Source organism: Malurus melanocephalus, unplaced genomic scaffold, assembly GCF_030028575.1.
Source record: "Malurus melanocephalus ecotype Western Australia unplaced genomic scaffold, MMel_1.1 scaffold_171, whole genome shotgun sequence".
Lineage (NCBI taxonomy): Eukaryota > Metazoa > Chordata > Aves > Passeriformes > Maluridae > Malurus > Malurus melanocephalus.
In genome coordinates, this window is record NW_026623403.1 from 977,798 (window position 1) to 1,001,706 (window position 23,909).

At 33.9% G+C, this 23,909-nt stretch overlaps 1 protein-coding gene across 2 annotated transcripts in view; it reads right to left on the reverse strand.

The window, feature by feature from the left end:
- Nucleotides 1–23,909, reverse strand: part of RIMS2 (regulating synaptic membrane exocytosis 2) — a 440,099-nt gene that overhangs the window by 113,913 nt on the left and 302,277 nt on the right. The window contains exons 24-30 of one of the 2 annotated variants that reach the window (XM_057372448.1): nt 22,517–22,591; nt 20,072–20,143; nt 18,397–18,576; nt 17,161–17,270; nt 16,261–16,293; nt 10,009–10,062; nt 8,589–8,633 (exon numbers count right to left, since the gene is read on the reverse strand). In XM_057372448.1, the coding sequence (XP_057228431.1) occupies nt 8,589–8,633; nt 10,009–10,062; nt 16,261–16,293; nt 17,161–17,270; nt 18,397–18,576; nt 20,072–20,143; nt 22,517–22,591 (569 nt within the window). The remainder of the gene's footprint in view (nt 1–8,588; nt 8,634–10,008; nt 10,063–16,260; nt 16,294–17,160; nt 17,271–18,396; nt 18,577–20,071; nt 20,144–22,516; nt 22,592–23,909) is intronic. The other variant, XM_057372449.1, reaches the window with a different exon arrangement.

Consider the following 23,909-nt stretch of genomic DNA (forward strand, 5'->3'; position numbering starts at 1 on the left):
TGACAGGCTGCTGTCCTAGAAAAGGCTGCTTTGATTTTTGAAACTGATGGAAATGTAGGTTTTATGTAGTGCATCAGTAAAATTGTCACTGTAATGATTTCATGACACCACAGATATGCACGCTGAAAGAGACCCTATCATATTTGCAGTACTATGGGTAGTAAGAATTAAACAAGAACTTTMAAACAGAACATTCTGTTACCAAACCGTGGAAATAAAATCTTATTAGATTCTTCCTAGCAAAAATGTGATTCTGTCTTTTTCTCTATGAATATACACAGTTCTCAATAAAATATCTAGTTATGTRATTTATACTTTCTTTTTCTCTAATAAGTCCAGAAGTGTCTTCTTAACTAGCAAATAAAAAAATTCAAAGACTTTAATAAAATCACTTTTGCATTTAAGGTGTAGTCACTGCCAGGATAAAAATACCATTAACTGTAATTTAAGCCAACTATATGGAGATGACACTTAGAATAAGATAAAAAGTAGGCATGCAGTAACCTAAAACCCAGGTTTTTTTCATGATATATAATAAATAATCTTAACACTGAAGAATATCAGGAAGCCCATTGACTTCCATGCTAGTTTTTTGCAAATTTTCGAAGACTCTCTCTGACTCTAGGTCAGAGTTCTTTTCAGAACTCCTGATCCAGTTCTGAACCTAAAAATTGTAGTTGGTTCTGTCACTAAAACCACTTATTATAGCAAAATTCCCTATCAAAAGGAAAGTTTTACTAAACTTTGATAATTATTTGAGAACTAAGTGTCTAGAAAATAGTTAACCCGCTTGGTAACACTCTATAATAACACTTGAATTGACAAGAGTGAGGAAATAAAAATCAAATAAAAACAAAACTCTATGAATAGACAGATTTGYCGCAATGTTAACCTTAAAAAGAAAAAAAATTATAAAAAGCAAGACAGGCTACACTTTATGTTTTTAAGGAAAGTGATAGCATGAGCATGCAAGCACTTTCAGAAAAGGTTCCAATGACCTGTTTTCTATAGCTTCGGTTATTCTTATGGCATATCAGCATTAAATTTAAATGGCCATTTTGTTTTATCAGCAGTTAAGTAGAACATTTAGATTGAGCGTATGCGGTTTGGCAGTACTTCAGATCAAGTCAAATGCTTCATTGACTTCTAGAACATTACAAGAGTTTTACTAATAATGGTTATTATTTCAACTGAGAAATAAAAATAGATATATCCATTGGATTTAACCAAACCCTTGACATTTTCTTCATCATTCTCTAATTTCACTTCCATCTTTATTTTTTGCAAAGATAAGAAAATATGTTTTAATGAGAGCTTAAAGGAGAGCTTTCAGTTAGGGAAGTAGCATGGGATGTGGTTGATCAGTCAAAGTGCCAAAATGMCAGTGTCGCCCATATGCTTCCTGGTTAGATAAATAAGTCTAGTTACTATAATATATTTTACACAATGTAGTATCTAAAATCTCTTCTTTTCCCTAAGGCAAAGAGCCACCATCAATTTCCTTTTTGTTTTAACCAAAGAACTTCGGTCAAATAGTAAATAAAYGGAAAGAAACCACACAGTTTTCCAATTCATCACTCTTCTCTTATCACTCTCATTTTCCATAACATGAACTTCATTCTGTCTTCTGTTGTGATAATCAGCTTTGACTTATATAAMGGAAGATGAAAAATTATTTAATGTTTATACAAAAAGACCTTATATAGATTACATAAAATACAGGACTCTATGAGTCCAAAAATTTTAATCAGCTGATGCATCTTTGGGGCTAGAAGGATTTGACAGGTGCCCCAATGCAGATTTTTGCCAACAGTATGAAATGTACAATCTTTAGATGCAGTTGTTTCATTAGGCTGAGTTATTGCACCTGACCCTGGGCACTGCTCACCACAGTGAGTAAAGTCCCTGGGTTGACATTCGGTTTTGTGTYGTCCACTCATGACAGTGACACTCACCTGTGCTGCCTGGGAGAGTGGCATGGTGTGCTCCAGTTCACTCAGTGTCAAGTAAAACCTCAGCCTTTCTTACATTTTTGTTCAAAATATTTAATAGGAAAAATATTAAAAATGTGGAAATGATATGTGATAAGAATAGTTGCATACATGTTGCTTTTCTGAATTTCTAACCATGCCAACTTAGCATCAGGAATGTTGCAGYTGAACTGGAAATGATGCAGCAAACTGCAGAAGTACAAAAGATAGCAGCATAGTATCAGATACTAATGATGAGGAATTTTCTTATGCAAATACTTCCCTCCTCCCTTCCTTTCTCACTACTACAAACATTAAAAGGCCTTCTCACTACTACCCTTTATTTGAAACATTTTTTATACATTTTCTCTCTTACTGGGTTTTGTATTTTTTTTCATTAAATCCATTTCAGCTTTTATCATCTTTTCAGCACCTAAAACTTCTGGGAACCAATTTTTATCACTGTATTTCTAGTTTTAGACTTTTGATTAGGTTGTCATAAAAGTCTTCACTTTTCCATTAGGACATACCTATTTTAAGATTATATTTATAATCTTTTTTTCTGCAAATGAAAAGTAGTCAGAACTTCTTTCTATTTTTAATTTTATATGATGAATGCTCAGAAAGAAATTATGTTATTAATAATGTATGGTGACAAGTACTGTAAAAATAAGTGAAAAGTGGATTTGGCTAGTGCTCCTTAAACCAAAGCAGCACAATAAGAAGTCATTAAAACTGTGGGATAAACTGGGTCAAAAGCTGAGAAACCATTTTAAATSAGATATTCGAAATCTGTAACTCATGCATTAATATAAGAAGAAGAATTAATTAGGCCTAAATTCATGGCATACAATTTTTACTTTACAAAACAATGTGCCAAAGAAAATTAAAGAGACATCAGTATCTAAAGTTCACACAGAGAGAAATATTCTCCGCTGTGTCAAATCTCTACTGGGGAAAGCAAATGGCTTCAAAACATGATGCATGAATTGTCCCAGATATACTAAATTATACCTGGAATGAATCCAGTCCCACCTCGCACCACCAGCACGCTGCTAATGGCATCAAGGCTAACTCGAAGTGACACAAAGTCAGCAATCAACATTTAATGACAGATTGCTGATGTTCCTACACCAGAGAAACCTTCAGGTGCCTCATTAAAACAGCGTTGATGCTTCCCTACCCTGATATAACAGGAACTAGACTCATCCAATACCCAAAAACAAGTAAGAACATACATCGTCTTTTTATGACAAATACAGAGCAAGACCTCCTGCCTCCCCAGCTGACATTCCACAGCCAACTCAAGGACATAATCTTTAAGCTTCCTCTTTTGTCATAATATGAAATTGATCTACATTTTTCTCTGTACACTGGAAGAATACTTTACAGAATATTTTGTACCTCGGAGATCAAGGCATTTATCTGAGACATGATGATCTGTCTTTCCTTCAAAATCTTAAATATTTCTAAGAAAAGTGCCCTGAATGCTGGCAAAGTGTAGACAGTATAAAGGCAGGGATACACGCACATATATATAGATATGTTCTTCACGTGAAAATAGTTTGCAAATTAATGCCAAATCAATAAAAGAATACCAAAAAATGTTATAAAATTCAAAAATAAATAATTTCTTCATGAATGGCTTACAGCATGCTTTTTAAATAATAATTTTGTTTCAACAAAATTTCTAACATATCTTAATTACTTATTGTTTTGATTTCATCTTCCTTACTGAACTAYATATACATTCTGCAAAAAATAAAAATCAAGCAAAAAACCGCCAAACCCCCAAACCCTGACCTTTATTTCCTGGGACTGCAGTTGGAACACATGTAAAGAACTTTAATCTAAGTTGTCAAGTAGGCAATATAATATACTTCAACATAACTACATTTCCTATTATTGCTATTAGCATTAAAATATGATAGTGCACTGTAGGTTATTACTCCAGAAATGTTTTCTTCAAGTTGGCTCCAAGGCTACATTAATTATTTGTAGCTGTCTAATCCAGTAGCAGTCTCTTCTCACCATATTCTGTACCTGCAAATTCAGTCAATTTCTATTTTAAATTTATATTTTAAATKTTTTACGAATGGATTTCTCTATATGGGGAATAAATTGGTTGTAATCTTCTATTGCTTATTTTTATGAAAAATTGCAGATATACTCAAAGAAGGTCCCAGAGAGCCTTGTTGAAATAACAAGCAGTCGTCATAGCCTACCTTTAGCTAAAAATCAGAGTATTGTGTTGCTATTTTTGTAAATGTAATAAGGCTATAAAACATGAAGAAACACGAGAAAAAAGAAAAATTATGACTCCAAATGGCCGAGAAGAAAAGACAGTCAGTTAATGTTACATTAAACGTGTACATTATTATTTAGTAAAGYATATTTAAATAACCAAAAGTAAAGATACTGTGTGTAAGCCACTATTAAAGTTTTTTTTTTTTTCCAGTACCATCTGGGGCATGGGAAGGATTTATTTGTTTGTTTCACATCTATTTTCATGCTWTTAAAATATGGCAGTTTTGCTCCCTCTTCTGGTTATGTGCCTGAAACACTCCGGGCTGTGTCGGACGGGGGCGGCAGAGCAGCCCCGTTATCAACGGGAGCATCTGGGAAGGACTCTGCAAGGCACTTGTTTAGCACCTCGGGTTTATTTTGGCAGGATTGATTTAAGGAGGAAGAAACASTGCAGAGAACCCAAGAGGGAGACAAAGACACCATACAAAGACACCATTGCTGTTTATGTAGATTCCTGACGCACAAGTCTTGGGAGACTGGGGATGTACTACACACTTGTCCTTTTATATCTTTTTCCCCCAGCATCCATGCCTGGCCTACTGACCACGAGCCACTGGACTAAATGGCTGTTTAGTCAGGGCTGGTATGGCTATCCTCATACTGCTGCAATAAGTAAACACAAGAAAAATCAAAATATCTCCAGAATGTAATGAATAATGAATCCAAACAAAGAAAATTACAARTAATGTCCAGAATAAATGTGGAGCAAAGTACAAGCTTCTGCTCTACGCCTCTTTTCCATAGTGTCTCTTCGGTTTGCATTTCCATTCCCTAGGTGTCAGGGAATACTCTGTGCATGCAAGGAAATGTGAACAGCCTACAAATTCACTCTGTAGAATGTAGAATGTAAGGTTTAACTTTATATAGGGTTTGGGATTTTTTTTCCATGTTATTTTTCTATTTATTGAAAAAGATGCAACCTTATAGCAAGTCTTCAATCACTTTCTAAGCAGAAAGATAATTTTTTACTACATGAATATACATCTCGCATAAACACAAACACACACACACAAAGCTCTGCAAGCAATCACAGGTGCTCTACCCTTTTTAAATGCAGCTAAGATTGAAGCTTATGGTACAATTCTAAGATGTTAGGTACAATTCTAATTCTGTTCACAAAAGGGTTCTGAAACTAAGCCAGTAGTTTTAAGTACTAATACCAACCAGTAAAGAAAATACAACAAACAGCTTACACAAAGATGAAAAATATAGATTTGTTTCTTCAGAAAGCTCTAGGTTTCTGAATTACTACTACTTAATAACATAACAGTTCTCTTATTGCTCAAATTTACACACAAATTTACATGCAAATTATACATGCATCTTTACACGCAAATACTGTCCACACCAAAATGCCTGKTTTKTTTTTTTTTTYTACATTACTTCTGAAAYCTTAGATTAGTAACCAGAAAAACTGTGTTTGACTAGCAGACAAAATGACATCCCATTGTCACATAGCAGTCTTACAAATGCTATGTGGTATTGTGATGTAGTTTAAAAAGGTGCAAACTCAAATCTTTTATAAGTCAAATTTGAAGGTATTTATGGACMAGTTAGTAGCTAGATTCTTCCTAATCTTAATAACTCCCAGTTAGTTTTAGAGTTAAATTTGTAAAATAGCCACCTATGTCATAAGGAATTTCAACACAAGGTAGGTTCTTCAGTCTGGAGCATCTTATTGTTCCTTTACTTTTACTGTTTTATGCTGTTGTGTTGCCATTTTTGTTTTAATTTCACTCTTTTTCCCAGCATGCAGATTGCAGTCATGTGCCTGCCTACAACAAGCATAATCTGAACAGCCTATACTTTATTTAAACCTTGCTTAGCTTGAACTATAATTTAAAATGTAGTATTTTTCTAGGTACTTGTAACTCACAGGAATATGTTAGGCACTCTCACAGCACATATAAAACAAATTCAGCATAATTTCTCATGCATAATTCAGTAACTGCTTCTGTGTCTTAGTGTGGTCTGGAATCAGTGAGCCAGAGGAAGAGACAGCACATAGGAGACACAGCAGTCATGTTCAGTAGTTCAGGCACAGTGTAGGCCCCATTTCCACAAATCAAAATGATCTTAGAAGATGCTCGGGTCAGGATCAGTATGACAGTGCCCTCTGATATGACAGAAACATGCTTGCTTTTTAAAAAAGTGTATTTGAACACGACTGCAAGTCAGTTAAGCAGTTCCATCTGTCATCACTTCTTTGACTGGAGTCCTTTTATTCTGTTCTGTCTGCCCTTCAGTCACCTAAATTCTTTATATTGAGTCTAAACTGCAACAAGTATGGAATATGACATCTTCAGGTATCCAGACTGCTCCCAGAGTGGTGGGGCTCCCATGCAATGYGGAAACCAGAGTGCATGGCAAGGGCAGGACTCAGAGATTTGGGTCTTGTCTTTATATGAATTCAAGACACAAATAGGCTCCAGAAAATTCTCAGTCTGGGAGATGAGAACTGGAAAGCCTAATTCCCATGATATAAACAAAGCTTTAGTATAATCCTATAAAATACTCTAAAGAGTGAGGSAATATGAAATATTTAAAATTTTGCTTTGTTAACTGCATGATCTTCTATGYACCCTAAATTAAGATAGTAAAGGGCAGAATTACACAGATACTTTTCTTACAAAGTCAAAGGATCAAAAGATTTCATATAAAATGTGTGAAACGGAAATGAAAAAAACCTGARGATGATTGAAAAGGGATAAAATTTTTGGTAATATATATTTGAAATTGAATACTAGGCATCAATCATTCTTTTTTGAGTATAAGAGTTCTGCAGAAGAAACTTCTGAACATAAAATACACATCTTAGAGAAGTTAATAAAAGTATGAAAAAAACTACCTTAAAACAGTGGTTAGTAATATTTTGTTTATTGCACAATGTACATCTTTCAAGCTCTGTAAGTGTATAAAATGYTGGTTTTGTTGAAGGAGTGGAAGATAAGCCAAGAGCGAAACCAACTTTAGCCTGACTAAATCACTGTTTTATTAATTTRTCAAGTCAGTGGCAAAAGCATCCAACTTTAGTATGATTGGTATCTAGATTGTAAAAGTATGATGCTGAACTATCTGGTAAATAGCATGGATTACAGTTACAGCAGCAGACTCCCAGTATTTGAATTCATTCAGGACTATGTTGGCACAGYCACCTGAGCAAGCGAGGTGACCCTGTGCCAGGTGACAGGCTGTGACAGGCTGGTGACATGGCACCATCTCTGCAAAGACGCATCATTTGGTCTTGTCTACGTGATAATAAGAGACATATGAAAAGTTGTGTGGTTTTCCTTCCCAACCAATGAACTAGCATTCAAAATAGAATCCCTGCACCCCTSATGGCTGTACTCCCTCTGCTTAAGTTGTTTTTGGGAACAGAGAGCTAGGAATGGTCCATAAGAGTGTAACTGGGTCTATACCCCATGTAGGCTCCTGGTAGAGATGGAACTGTGAGAGTGAATACCCAAATTTTAATAAATCCAAGACGCTACCTAGTTTGTATTTCCTTCACTGACAGAAGCCATCAATGACACAAAGTCTTAATGTAGTAAGGTCTTAGAAGTAAATGGAAAAGTAACAACATATTTCTTCAAAATTATCAAAGGAATTTAGAAGCATGAATTCAAATAACACTTCAAAGTAAGCTGTATTGTTCACTGCAACATTCTTGTTCTRTTTTTTAGATAAGAAACCTCAATCTCCATGTTAACATTTCAGTGCTTTGAATTAAGCCTATTTCTACAGCATTTGAAAGAGAACATCAAACATAATACAAACTAGACAATAGAAATGATTGCTAATAATATAAGCCTTTCTCTACCAGCATATGATAATTAAAATCATTGGGTTTTGCTAGTCACATTAAAATATGCCAAGTTTGTGAAATATATAGCCAAGCAATGTAAAAGAATATAGACCTGGTAAAAAGTAGAAGAAAATGCAATTATGCAGGTGCCTGTAAATCATACTTGGCCTCTTAGAGCAAGGCAGTCTGGGAATTCCAAAATGAGAAGAAATACAAAAACTATCCCCTTATCTCTACATAGCAAACAGGATCATAGATCTGCCAAGTGTAAACTGCATCTTCAGTAATACAGTTAGCTGTAAAAATATAAAAATTTGGAGCTTTTGATTCCAGTAAATATTTTTAAACCCCACTTGAAAATATAACACCCAAGAAGTGAAACAACATTCTGAAATTGAACATATGTGAACTTAATTTTGAGCTAGTAGAACTAAGAAGCACACATACATGCAGAAAAAAAAAAAGAAAGCACCCACAATTCATAAGCAATATCATAATCAACTTGCCTTTTCTCCCATTAACAGGTGGGGTTTGATGTTTTTCCTCACAATCTTAACAATATTAAAAACAGACAGTGATGATTAACAATTGGAACAGCCACAACGATGACCAATGTAACTATAAGCACACACCAACTATGTGAGCAAAAGTCCATGCACTACGCTTGAGTTACTATAAAACACAGAGTGAAGAGCGCACAGCACACACACCACTGAACACCGCAGAGACAGAATCATAACAAAAGCAACAAAAAAAGTAAACTAAACTAAGTAAATAAAAAATAGGAAGGCAAAGATGTTAAAGGACACTTTGGATGCCTTAGWGAGAACTAAAATTAAAATACCTAAACTTCTTTCCACCTCTGAAATTATGAAAATATTATAGTACCCAGAGTTTTTAACAAGTAATGAGTCCTGTCACAGTACTTATTCCTGGCTTGTTTTTGTAGAAGAAAATAGTAACCCATATTTTCTTGTCTTAAATAACGATGGGAATAATGTTCAGGGCACATAATTCAGGCACTTACACTTTCAAGCAGCACTTAGAAATTTTAAGCATATATTAGTATTCTAGTAATTTTTCCTACCAGCTAATACTAAATGTGTTTCTTGCTCAGCTCATCACTTTTTTGCACTATGCTTCCACCACTTTAGCAATTATTAACTATTAATTAATTATGGACAACAGAATGTAACTTATTAACAAGGCATGTAAATGCAAATTTATGCATTTATGATTCTTCCTTTGAAAAAGAAACTGAAGAACAGAGAAATTATTGGAAAAAATCTTTAGATCTCTGCATATCTTTGAACCTGTATGGGGTGTTTCYTGGAATTAAAAGTGAAAGTTTTATGTTTTAATCACATGGTATTTGAGTTAAAAAAATTATTTGCATTAGTTTGATTTCATCATGAGCTATCAGTTGTCATCACACTACCAATTGAACTGTCTTCTAAGCAGGATGAAGGACATTATACAAAATAGTAAAAGCATTTCCATGTAATGCAGTTGCCTACTAATTTTGTCCAGCATCAGTCTGCTTATGCAAACGAGGGGAAAAAAAGGTGTCATGATACAAAAATTTTACTTCTCTGCTTGTAAAAATTATTAATGCAAAGTACAGTGTACCAAATCTAAGTACCCACCCAGATCTGCCAAGTCTATTATTTGAACATAATGACTGGGTATTTGCATAAAAAAGAAAAAAACTTGGGTACTTTTTTTATATTGAATTATTCTAAGCATTACAACTGGCACATAAACTATGCTACAATTAATTTGTTTTATGTTTTTTTCTTTTGTAAAATTATATACGTATTCTTTGAATTTTTATTACTAATATATTTAAAAGCTGGCTGGTAAAACTTCCCTATATACTCAGGGGAAAACATATCTAAAGGAGATAGGCACTGCAGTCAGACAGACCTGCCTCGACCTCTGCCTCCTGAACTCCGGTACTCTTGCTTTCTTCATCTCCTGCTGCATTTGTATAAGCAAGGTATGAGAGGTGGAGAAAAAGCAAGACAAAAACATGCACGCTTTATTACAAGCTGTACAAAAAAAAGATAAACATCACACAAAAGGCATCCACAATAACATCCAAAACCTCAGTCTGTGACATAATTATTTTTTTTTTAGTGAATCAAAGATCAAATAAAGTGTTGTGCTATTTTTCATTTATATCTCTAGTTTACTCCAATTCTTTCTGTAGCCCTTAATGTTCTTTGTTGTCAATGTCTTATTAAATTTTTAAGCACTGGAAAGCAGACAATAAGTACCAAAGTAGAGAAAACAGACAGATAATCAGTTTCAATCTTCTGCTTGGTTTTGCTTTAGTTTCCTTAGGAATAAAGTCCAAGCCTCCATTCTCAAACACCATATTTAAAATTGATTAAAAATTGTATATAAATCATAAGCTAGTGGACATACTCAGCATCTTATAACATGCAGAAGAAACAGCAGATATTTTTTCAGCTTGGAAGAAAAATTTCCTCAATTTKCCATAAAATATGCTTTTTACCTGGATTTCAGAGTAGTTAAAATGCGAAAAGAAAGACACTTTTCCACCAGTATCTACAGATGCCCAGAGCGTATTTAAATATTAGAGAATACTGAAATAGTTTGGAATAACAGTGAAAATGTCATTAATGATAAGAAACACAACTATATTTTTTATGTCATTAATAGAGAACCACAGCGTTCTTTTGTGACAAAGCTCATGGGGCAAACAACAGTAATTGAAGAGTGTCAAACTGAATAACTGATATACCATSTGCCTTCTTTAATTTAAATGTCAGTTATTTATTAAACAGTTTCGATGTGATACAATACAGTGTAGTTTTTCAAGATTCAGATTTTGATTGCATATCGATTTTTCATGTTCTCTGTTCCCAGAATTCTCTCCAATTTCTCATTACTTGTATCAGTTTATGTGCAATTAAATAGCTCATCAAATTACTTCACTTCAGGTTTAACTAGCAGGTAATAGCAATTTTAAAACCACTTGTTCCAGCAGGTCATGCTTAATAGAGAAATTCAGGCTATAATCCARCCAGTGCAATGGAAACTAATGTGTTTTGAGATTTCTGCTCTACAATTCCTTGATAAAACCATGACATTTAAATTCCAATTGAAATCATGATGCTGAAAATTCCAATTAAATTATTCAGCAGGGACATAATCTATACAGTCAACCTTCTCTCATAGCAAGGAATGTATAGAAAATGTGCCTCAGGCTTTGGAAAATCAATTTCAGTAGAATTGAACTAAAATGGTTTTGGCATGTTGGTACCCTGAAAGATAAATGAACAATGGCTGAGCTGTTGAATGGCCATGAGCACAGCTGTATGACTTCTCASTCATATTCCTTTATGCACTTTGAAGTCTTAGACCTAGATAGTAAGATCTTCAAATTTTATAAAGTTGTTTAATTTCTCCTTTTGCTAATCCAAGAAAAAATTGCAAACTATGACTTGAAAGAGAAGAATCTTTCAAGTAAATACTTTAAACTCTGGGTTACAGGTAAAATTTGTTCAAGTTTTTCTATGGAAATTATACCAATGCAAATAAAATATTTTAATATTTTTCAAGGACTAAGGATTCTGCTGCCTCTCAGGAGAGTGAACTAAGCATCCACAATTAAAACCCAAAGGTGTATTTTTGCAAATTCCTAGTTGAAATCAAAACCCCAAAGTAGATTCAGGAAGTATCCTAAAGGAAGCCTTGCTACTGATGTTAATTAACCTATTCTGTTTACTTTGCTGTCAAGCACAGAAAATGCAAATTATGCTGTGCAAGCAAGAATGTTTCTAACATCATACAGCCAGTATCACAGAAATATCCACACAAAAAGGGACGGGTGTAGATCTATGCGCTTCCATTGTACAGTCATTTTTCAGACTGCTGTGTTTGCCTAAGTCATCAAGTTCATAGCCAAGCTGAAGGTAATCTAAACTCCTGTGTTCTACACATGATCAATCATGTTTATAAAACAAAATACCCATATGCCATATGTTTTTAAAACATTGCAAAATCATAGCTGATAGAGTATGATAGAATCATGACCAGTCTTAATATGGGTTCTCTGCAAATGCATTTYAACCATCTCTTTCTGTCTCACATCAGACTAGGGTAGGGTTGTGGAAAACATATAAGAAAATTCCTTTACATTTTTCAAAACTATATCTCATTTAAGGAAATTATGTTCTGAATGAGATAAAACCCCTTAAAATAAACAACATGTACTTCTGTCAATTGTATCTTTGCTTTCCTAACCATYAACAGTTGCAACAGTACATTGTCACTATACATCTGCCCTTTTTAGAGATTTGAAACTGTATCTGCGAGATATAAAAACTGGACTAATGGTTGCTAGCTATCCCTGATTAAACTAAATCAAGTATTCATGTTAATTCCACTCATATCTAATTTTATTCTGGAAAAATATTACCCACACCTGAAGTTAAGTGAGGATAGTTAATCAGCATTAATGTCAGGACTTAACAGGCTTGGAAATAACTTTCCCAAGACACAAGATTATTATGTGATCGTATAATTAAAGTCTGTACCACAGAGCATAAATAGAAGGGCAAATCCTTACTGAGCTCTGCTATTTGCTAAATTTCTGATCACTTCATTTCCAGATTTTAAGGTTTCTTTTTACATCGGTTTGGCCTAACATGATTTTCTAGTTTTTATGGTTGGGTGGATGACTGGGGGATATTTTTTGTGAAAAGAAAAAAGAAAGGACTATGTTTATTTTTAAAAGGATGAGTAAAAATCTGTATTAGGAAAAAAATGTTCTCTCTCTGATTAGTAATTAACAATGAACTGAAAGGGTGAATACTGAATACTTTCACTTTATGGTGTTCCATTCTAAATAGCAGCAAGCAGTCAGTGATTTCATYCTTCTGCCAAGGCGAGTAAGAACAAAGAAATACATTACAGCCACATAAAAATGAAAAATAACATGCTAACCTTTAAGAACTATAARTACTGCAGTATTCACTTCTTGTTGATAGTGCAAAAAATACAGAATGCTAAAGAGTACATCAACATTTCAGCACAAAAACCAAATTCAATTTAAAAATACTGCTTTTCTACAAATGTTCATTTAAACAAACAACAAACCTCTAGCATAATTAAAAAAAATAAAGGAAAAGGTTCAGCTGAAAAAAAAGTCTTCTGGCATTTCAGTAGCAAAAATTTGGTAAAAGCTTTGGTGGTCCCAGACATCTTTTCAGATCTATTTTCTAATAATCCAAATTGGAAATATGCTAATGTAATAAAGTCTAAAGCAAAACTCAAATTGCCTAAGTGCTAAGATATATCATGGGTAGACAAGTCAATGACACGCATTTTAGAAATGCCCAGTATTTCTTCTGAAGAGGCAAATCTGATACTGAAAGCAGCACAGCATTAGAAAGTTAGGAAATTAGCAAAAATATCAKGACCACAAAAGGCTGTTAATGCAACATAACTAAGGATATTGTATGTTCTACTAGGAATATGGAACACTGATAAAAGTATGTTTGGGTCAATACATTATAAATAGGAATGGTCCTCCATAGCTGCTCCCTGGTAGCTTTCTTAAAAACAAACCTCTTAGGCTATTTTGAAATAAAATATTCAAAAGGCACCTACATGTCCTGGATCAAAAACTCACAACCACKTAACACAGTTCATGGATCTAAATCTAACCCAAATCAATGTATTTTAATTCTGATCCTAATTTGGAAAGAAATTCCCCAGAGGGTTTGTTTTTTCCCCATAGATTCCTTCCATTTCTCATCACACAGCTATAAGCACACCATATTCAACATTCTAGTGAGTGCTGCCCTATAATAAAAAAATATCTCCAACACCAAATTACTCCCTTCTTTCTACTTGAGTTCTGGAGTTTCTACTACATTTAAAGAAAATATATGCAGTTTCAACCTTACGCAGCTTCAACCTTGTAAGAAATACAGATTATTCAAACATATGCAGACTAAATGAGACCACTGTAGGAGTCAGCAACCAATAAGTTTTTTCCTTTTGTTTTTTTCTCTTTCACAAAGCTGAGATGACTTCCAATTCATGGTTGTTTTAAGGTCTATATGGTATCTTTTACTAACTCTTTCAATCAGTTTGATTTTAACTTARTCTAGACAACAATAAAATCATTGATTTCAAAACACAGGAAGTTTAACCTTCRCAGCACATTACGATGCAATATAGAAACACCTCTCTCATTTGAGTCAAGTATGTGTTCTRTAAGAGAAGAAAGGACTACTCTGTGACAATATTTTTCAATATGGTCATATAGTCTTCCCAACAACACAGAAATGTTTTGATTAACTCTGGGTCTTAAAAAAACACATTGAAACCTAATCAAATATCTACAAAACTTTCAGGTTTACTTGATGTTATCTTTATTAAACAATAATAAAATTGTTTATTTATTAAACAATTATTTATTAGTTGAATTGTTTATTCAACTCCTTCTATGATCGTCAGTGTTTCTGATTCTATTAAATTCCAGTTTTCATAACAACAACTCCCTTTGCTTAAAATAACTTTCTGTGAAATTCAATTCTCCACAGTAAAAAGACTCCTATTAATCTTAATTACGTTCTGTCACTGAACAAAGTTAGGTAATCGGCTGTTCTTGCAGAGCACTATTCTTTTYAAAGAAAACTACTACTCCCCTTAAAGAAAATTATTGGAAAATCGTAAAGAAGGACAAAAAACARCCTCAAAGGAGAACTCCATTGGTATTAGAATATGAGCTCTTAATCCACTACAGAAAATTGTATAGAATACTCTACGAAAGCTGTATCTATGCATTAGATTTTTAAGAGTGTTTACCATCTTTATGTGTGTAAATGMAACATGAAATGTGTCTAGTTACTGTATCTTGAGTCCCTGATGATGCTTTGATTGTATATTAGAACATCAACATCTGCRGGTCTGGCAATTTTCCATAACTCAGATTTTCCAAAAGACTACATTTTTCGAAAAGACAAAGGTAATGGAAAATATTACTCAGTTTTCAAGTAAAAACAGAGTTCCTCAAGTCCCAGCAGTACTTACCCGAGGAAACAATTCTAGCATTCCTATAAAAAATAATTATTTTATTGTATTTATTACATTTCTCTCTATAGAACCTATGAAGCAAATCATAAATAAGACTGCTACCCTCTCTAATCAAACACWGTAAAAATATGCAGTACTTCACAATTGCTGCTATAAGGAGTTCACAGTCTAAATAGATATACTAAGCAAAGAGCAGGGAAGAGTGGTAAAATGCACAGCAATGACAGCAAACATCGTGTGATTAGATGTGACTATTTCCTGGAATATCTAGACTGTATTTCATATAAGCAATTCACAACACATAAGACAAGAAAAAAATCAATATAATAGAGTGATGATCCGAGAAAACAAGAGTTTTCTTTTCATGAAGTTTTGTTTCCAAAGTGAAAATAAGTACTGTAAACATAGAAAATACCAAATTTAAAAGGCTGATGAGACAAATACAGTAATACTACATAAAGAAGTACCCTCAGTGGTATAACCAAGGACTGCAATTGATATCTTGTGGCTTGCTATTTAGTAAATTAAATGGTTTTAATACTATAAAATATAAGGGGATTTCATTTTAAGCAAAAATATTTAAACTTTTTGAAAGACTATCTTAATTCAATTGAATTTTGTCCCTACATTATTTGAAAATTACCTACTAATTCACCAAATGCATCACACATAATGTATTTGCAATAAAAACTTGTTCTGATTAAATGTATGACTAACATTAARTCTGCCAAATAGCCTCCAGTGCTTATATTTAAACATGTGCCTGTATATCTGCTAATCCTGGAAATGTACATACCTACTGCTGAAATGCTCTTATTTGCCATAGGGTAAATTTTTGGTCTTTAMAAATAAGTACATGCCTATGTACTTTTCTAATGACAGTCATAATTAGAAACTATTATTCATATTGTCTTTTTTTCATGTAGAATCCTGTAAAATTTATGAGACACAGGTCTAAAAATAAAGGCTAAACGATKATGACAATAATACTGACTATGTCTGTTCAATCAGCAACATCAATTGCAGTTGGGTTTGTTTCTCCCTATACAGCCTCTGAAAAAGACTTTCAGGTGAAAAACAAGCCCTTCTTTATGTACAGACCTTCAAAAGATTCTATCTCCTTGTCTCCATTGTCTATGGAAAGTCACAAAAACAAAACAAAACAAACAAAAAAACCAAACAAAAAAAAAAAAAAAAAAAAAAAAAAAAAAAAAAAAAAAAACAAAAAAAAAAAAAAAAAAGGAACCAAAGCACAAGGGTTAAAAAAACCAGAATTTTCTTGAAAGATACAATATACATGTTAAGAAGGATTTAAAAAAAGGAGTGTACATGGCCATTTAGACTGATTTTTCATGGCACATCAAATTACTAGAAACGGAAGGGTGAAAACTTATTTGCTATCAAACATTTATATACCTGTTTCTAAACACATCAGAAAATGTCTCCATCAACCAGTGCTTTTAATAGTCATTAAGTATAATTACTGTACCAGTAAAATGTGAATAATGAAATAACTTTCTGACCTTTCCTATTTTAAAGATTGTTACCTGTATTCTTGCGTTTCTTGATTCAAGACGCAGACATTTAATATTAGCAATCTGTAATACACTCCATGTGAATCCACAAGTGATCAGTTAGGTTCCTGACTCCCAAAAAGAGCCAGAATTTTGCCACTAAACAATATACTAAAGATTGTTTCCTGTGCCTGTTGAAGTCAATGACCAAACATCTACTGAGTTCAAAAGGAAYAGGATCATTCTAATAGTTCACTTTGTTTCATGTGCATTATACTACTGATTATTCATYTCAGCCAAGAATGTTGTAGATATTAAAGCGTAATAGAAGAAAACACAGTACAGAATGGAATACCACTACCAAATACTAATTCTGTACACAGAACCTCAAGAGATTTCAACTGTAATGGCAAAAGAAAAATAATAAATATAATCAACCTTCACGAGCAATTTGGTAGCATCATTACGGAGAAAACCATACACTTACTTCTCTCCAAMGTCCCCTTTGGTGGGAGCTGCGGTAACTGCCTGCCCCTTCGCCCTACTACTGGAGTACTTGATGGACTTGTCTGGACAGACCCAGTTCGAGGATGTGACCTATGAGACACATATCAAAACAACCACAGCCATTAAATGACAAATTCATTCTTAAACATCATCAAGTACTGATAACATGACAAAGTTGACTTTACATCACTTGGGACCCTTGCAGTCCCAGAGGGAAACAATTATCTCTTTTCAGAAAAAGACCCAATTAAAAAGCGAACTCTCTCCATAAAAAGGAAGCCAAACTAAGGCTGAAGATGCTTCCATAAGCTGCTTCCATAAATGCTTGTTCACACAGTCAAGACAGAAAATGTGTTGTGTGCTTATTCATGTGCATATGGGTATAATAGCCATATACACATAAATTTATTCACAAGTCAAATTCAGTTATCTTTACTCAGTTTGCATTTTCTTAAATTACCTTTGAGTGGCAATGAGATTACATGGATTTGACTAAACAAAGTAATAAACTGMGGAAAGACACTGATATTTGACTCAGCTCTCATTGGGGATTTGATGACAGTAACTCCAACTTTCAGAAAATAAAATAATGTATTCTGCAGTTCTAAAATAAAGAGAGGCTTTCCTGAACATGTTCTAGACCAAAATGTGTTCATCTTTTCATTGTATTATGTTTGTTTATGCTAAGAATAAGGTATAGAAATCCTCAAAATATCAATCAGGGATACTCAAACAGGAACAATACAGACTATGGCACAGTAAAATGTAGTCAGAGAAAATGGTGGTTAAAATGATAAGTAATAGACAACGTTAGTACAGTGCATCTAAAGAAACTTTTTTTTTTTAAAAAAAAACAGTTTCATTTGATGTTATGATGGTTGTTCCATAAGCAATGTCTGATGAACACAAATAATTTCTCATTCTGTAAGAGAAGAAGATGAGAATTATGAGGTGCTTTATGTGGAAACCATCCAGGATTCCTGACAAATGAGAAATCATAAACAAATGTAGTTAAATACTGTTAGCAAGCAATTTGCAATGGTAGCCACACCATTATATCCGAAGTAGAATATAAATAGTGTGTTTGTACTGAAAGGGTTAGTATCTATTGCTAGTGATCAGCTAAGGATGAGGCGATACCAATTAGCTACCAGGAAAAGAAAATGGTGAGCTGGTGGGGCAGAAGGGTTTAGTCTGATTGATTTGTCTGTTTCACCTCGGTAAGGCAGGTGAAGGAGGGGCAGATCTTCCAGTCATTAATGAAGGCATCGACCTGATGAGGTTTGAGTCAGGACGCTCTGTGGATCGGGAGCGGGAGTTGGTCCGCTCTAGCACAGGACGTTGCTCTGTTGATCTGGATCTTTGATATGGCTGTCTATCTGCTGCTTCACAATTCCTGTAATGTTAGTCAAAAAGCAGCTCAGTTGAACTTTGACTTTTCTATTAATTATAAAATATGCTGCATGACACCGGTTTGGAGCAAATAATTTTGTTTTATACRTTATTAGGGGGAGTAAATTTTCTGAGATAAGTTCTTGATAACATACAGTTTTTTTACACGTATGATTCGACTTGCTCCATACTCTTGATAAATGGGCTGAAATGTTTCCAATGTCTCAGTAATGACTATCCATGCAATAGTCTGTTTCCTGACAACTTCTGGGTTAAAATACTGGATTTTTGTCAATTAATATATCAAACCGAGAATAAAAGAGTAGCTGACATAACATTAAGTCTTGTTAAAGCTAAGGACTCATTAAYTGTGCAGTTTAATCGTGCATTATTCCTCATATCAATCGATTTTTACAGATTGCATTTTCTCTAGAGGTAGCACTCTTGTTTGTAGGAAAGTCCACTTTCKAGATGTTATAATTACCATGTAGAACTGTTAGCTGTTATTAGGCTTGGGATATCTGTTATAATATAGGCTGTTGTAGTGATAGATTCACATGTGGTGGTCAGACTGTAATCAGATGAAAATCTACATTGTTAGTTCTTAGAAAGATTCCAACAACTAAGAAAAAATTGGTTTGTAATGAAAAAATTATTTTAACTCACAGCCTATGGAAATGTACCAAAACAGCAGTGAAAAAAAGTTATTGTTAGACATGCAATGGGGAGACATTAGACTGAGTAAAAGAGAATTTCTTGATCAAGCAGTCATGTCTTCTATTATCTTTGGCATTTAATCCGGCCATTATTTTCAGAAATTAATCAAGCCCCACCTTTTTTCAGAATGTAATTGGTCTGTTTTCAAAGAGTAATATTTGCTAGCAATATCCTCAAATATATTAAATCAAGGCAATTTAAAAAACAAAATCCATACCCTAATGCAGCTATTTATTAAAATCACACTCCTCCCAGCTCTCCTTGAGTAACTGAACAGATACAGAATACAAATGGGGAATGTGTACCCTTCAGGACTTTTTCTTGAGCAAAGTCATGCATTTTACAATGAAGTCAGTTAATACAATGAGTGGCTCGATGGTGATTAAGTGCAACAAGAATTTGAATTTTAATTAGTATCAAAAAAGAGAGAGACATATACCACAGCCTCATTGTGAAGAGTTTTATGTTAGTAACAACATTTTATTTCTAAAAAATATTGAAAAAGAGCATAGTGGCTAACTTTGCTGAATGCCTTTATAAAATATTCATTAAAAGCAATGTTTTCTCAGGCCTTCCAAAAGGTCATAATTGGACTCCTAGAGCATATGAAAGGATTGCCACAGACAGGCTCAGAATAATACCACAGACCATGAACCTACATCTATAAGCTCCTAACAAGCAAACACACCACAGCCAGACACATAAATGGTAATTAGAAGCTAAGGCACTAAAGATTGGAGGAAAAGTGCAGTGAGCCTGGCACAAAACCACAACAAAATTACCTCACTTCTTCTTCTATCAGTTCTGTTTCTGAATGGGAAGCTTCATCAGCAAAAACATCCACTGTCTCGCTTCTTTTACATTGTTGATAGACAGAGAAACACAACCTTAGCTTTGACAGGAATTCTGTTTATCTTAAGCAACTGTTTAAGAGATGTTTCAGTGTTATGGAAGGTTAGTAAAGTGTCAGCCATCTGTATGATGGCAAGAAATGACCATAGAATACATTCTTTGACCATGGGAATCAATCCCAAGAAAAACTATTCCTAAATCCAACAAAATTACAAAAAACAGTAATATCAAGRTCTGGAAAACCCACCCTAATATCTTGTTTCTACTCATATTTAAGAAAATTAATGAGCCCACAGAGACCTTTTTGGGTCTGTCAKCCTTTCTTCTATCAGTGAGTGGAGGATTGCTGGAATGGGAGATGTGGTAAGGAATCTTTCCATATTCTATTTTTCTCTTTCCAACAGCCAGTAGGATATACAGAGAAACAAGTGAGAGGCAGCCACATGCTTCCAATAAAGACTTCATGAGAAGTTACGGCTCCCACTTGTTACTCTTAAGGGCTCATTCTCTTTAGCTCTATAGGTATAAAAAACAGTTTTTAGGATGTTAGCAGTCTGACCTATTGCCTGTTTAGAAGGAGGGAGGCATTTTTGCCATTAGAATAAATACTAATGGTTTAGTGGGCAATGTTGTGTTCTGCAGAACATCATGGAACCAGTGTAGCTAACCACCATGCTAACATATAAAGGCCTCAGAAATTTCATTCTCGATAGATAATACAAATATTCCATTTGCTACAATCTTCAGTGGGCATTTACTTCAAATGGAAGAAMAACCAGGAGCTCACAGAAGTGAAGGAGAGGGTGGATTTTGGCAGTAAACCCTTGAAGCTTTGGCAATGCTGTTTTGTAGACTGAAGGATTTGAAGACTAAGTAAAATCCTGAAGTTAAACTGAGTTGTCAACTTCAGGTTTCAGGCTACAGGCTGCAATCCTCTCAATAACCACTACACCAAATGAAGGGCGATTTCAAGTAGACAGTTTTCCACTTGAAAGCTTCACTTTGTGGCTTTACATCATACCCGTATAAAGAACAGTTCAGAAAATATTTTTASTGTCTGATCTTTATCCTCACTTATTCTTTCACCTTTTAAGAGCAAACATGTACTACACRATCCCAGTCTTCAGAAAAAGTTCCCTTTTAGAGAAAAACTATTATTCTAATAACCTGCTTGGGCAATGAAACTCCTCCCCAACCACTGTATACAATTATGCATTAATATCAAGCTCCAACCATAACTATGGGAGGAAGTTAAATTAGAAACAGTAGTTTCTATCTTTTCAGATATTATTCTTAAAGACTTATGTTTACAAGTTATCTTGATGAAACTTTATTCTTTTCTCATTACAAATCATATCTTATGAATTACTGATTTTTAAAGAAGGAAATATAATAATCTTAGCTAAACTATTCAACATCCACATAATACTTTAATGTACATTAGCACTTTATCTTTGCTAACAGACTTCTCATTACAAAAATACMGTTAATGGAACATCAAATAATTACTTCTTCCATTTAGAACTGCCTATCTTAGCATACTTCTACCTTTGCTAGGGAAGACAGGCAAAGTAGATGGCCTACTTGCCTGTCCAAGTCTCCCCTACACTGAGGAAAAGGAACAGCAGCGTTTGCTTCCAAACCAAGCAAGCTTGGTTCACTATGRGATGTTTGAGCTCTGTGTAAGTCACTGCAGAGAAAGTTTTGTGGGCATTCACAGTGTAAATTTATTTTCCCATCAAACCCATCAAATGCTAAAACTAGAATCTAATATTAATTAGGTACCACTATAAACTCTAGTTTTTACTGTATCTTTTACTGTAAAAACAAATTTTATTTTATATAATGATTTATCTCCATTGTTCTATATACATAYACTGGAAATTACAAGTGTTAACTCTTCCCAGTGCAGAAAATAATAATTTCTGATTTTTAATTTTTCAGRTTTGTTACTTTTCTTAACAAAAGAATTTCCAGCAAATTATTACAGTTATTGACCTGAGCCTATGTATAGAGAAAGCTTTATAAAAGAGGAATATTTTCCAACAGTAAGCAATTATAACAGCTTACAAAACAAACATAAGTCATTTTTTCCCCAAAATGACTGCAAACGAATTATTTGGAAGCCCATGTTAAATTCTTTTACTCTATAAAAGCTATGAGATCATGCCAATCACAATTTTAGCATTAGATTTTTTTGTAACAAAAACCTGAAGAAATTAAAATAGAATTGCGGTAGGAATACAGTACACTACAATTCAGCTCCTAGTGCATCTTTTTCATCTAGAAACACTGAGCACAGAACAAGAAAAATACAACAATGCACTTTCTAATTATCATAATTTCAAACTCCAGCTAATATACAATGGCAATACCTGTCAGTGTCTGTGGATGGCTGCTGGATTTCAATCCTTGGACATGTTATTCTTCTACTAGCTATAGGAACTTTGCTGTTTAGTCACAGACACAAGATCCTCTGTTAGCATAACATAGATAAGCATGTCTACAAACAACTGAGATTTCTAGTACGAAACAAACTTAAATTTGAGTCATAAATATTGCAATGGAAAATGGGAAGGAGATGTACACTTTCAAATATCTAGTTAAACTGGTGACAGGTTATCTCACCAAATAACTCATCTATAGTCATAAAAGAACATAAAATTATGTGCKGCTACAGTTTTTAAAAGACAGGAATGTAAAGCTTTTAGGTACTCTGGTTTAAAACAAAAAAGTAAACAAGATATTTTTGTTGCAGTAACATTTGATAATATTTCCTATATATCTAACACATATGTATGTAACATATATATATATATACACACATATATACATACACAAAATATACACGTACACACACACTCATCCATAGTCTGATATGAACTAGTCACATGCATGTTACCCAGTGGTACATGTAATAACTACCTCTATATCTCAGATACAGTGACAGGCATGRTTAAACTGTACCATGCCAGTATCTGAACTCTACCAACACAGCTAAGCAGACAAAGTAGAGAACTCCGCTACAATCCAGGCACGTTGTGCTCCACACTCCTGTGTTATGGCTACAGAAATTCAGCTGCCTACAGCTTGCTCAAGTACCTGGACATGGCACTGCAGGAACTTTGGTGACTGTTGYTCCATATCTAATCATGCTAACACATGGCATGGCACAACTATAAAAATGTGTAAGAAAAGCACGTATAGCTATACTTGATGAGATTTACTCTCCAAAATATGTTTCATCATTGATATATTTGCTGAGGAATAGCAAAGCCCCGCTTTAAATATGKAGTTGGAGCAGAGAGTTTTTTCAATGCTTTCTCCAACCCAAATTACTTTATGATTCTATGGATGCAGTTAGAGGTTTATACTAGCTAGTACAATCAATGATCAATAAAATCAATAATTCTGGAACAATTAAGACTAAAATGATGTGCATTTCACATCCTTTTTATCTGTAAAAAAAAAAAAACCCCTGTTTTTTCGCTTCTGCTTTATTTATTGAATTGAAGATTGTATTTCTTCTGGTACTTGYAATGTCCATTTTCACTTATATAGTCGGTTGCCTTATATAGTGTCTTGTATTTTGTCAACTACTTCTAAATTTCAACATCTTTAACACAGACCCTCAATTGACACACGTGAAAGAACCACCCTGCAGGAATACTTTGTGTTCATGAGATGACTCACTGAAGATCATGATAAAGCTGWTTACGATTCAAAAGCTGGGAATTCAAAATTCTCAAAGATAAGAGCTGAAATCCT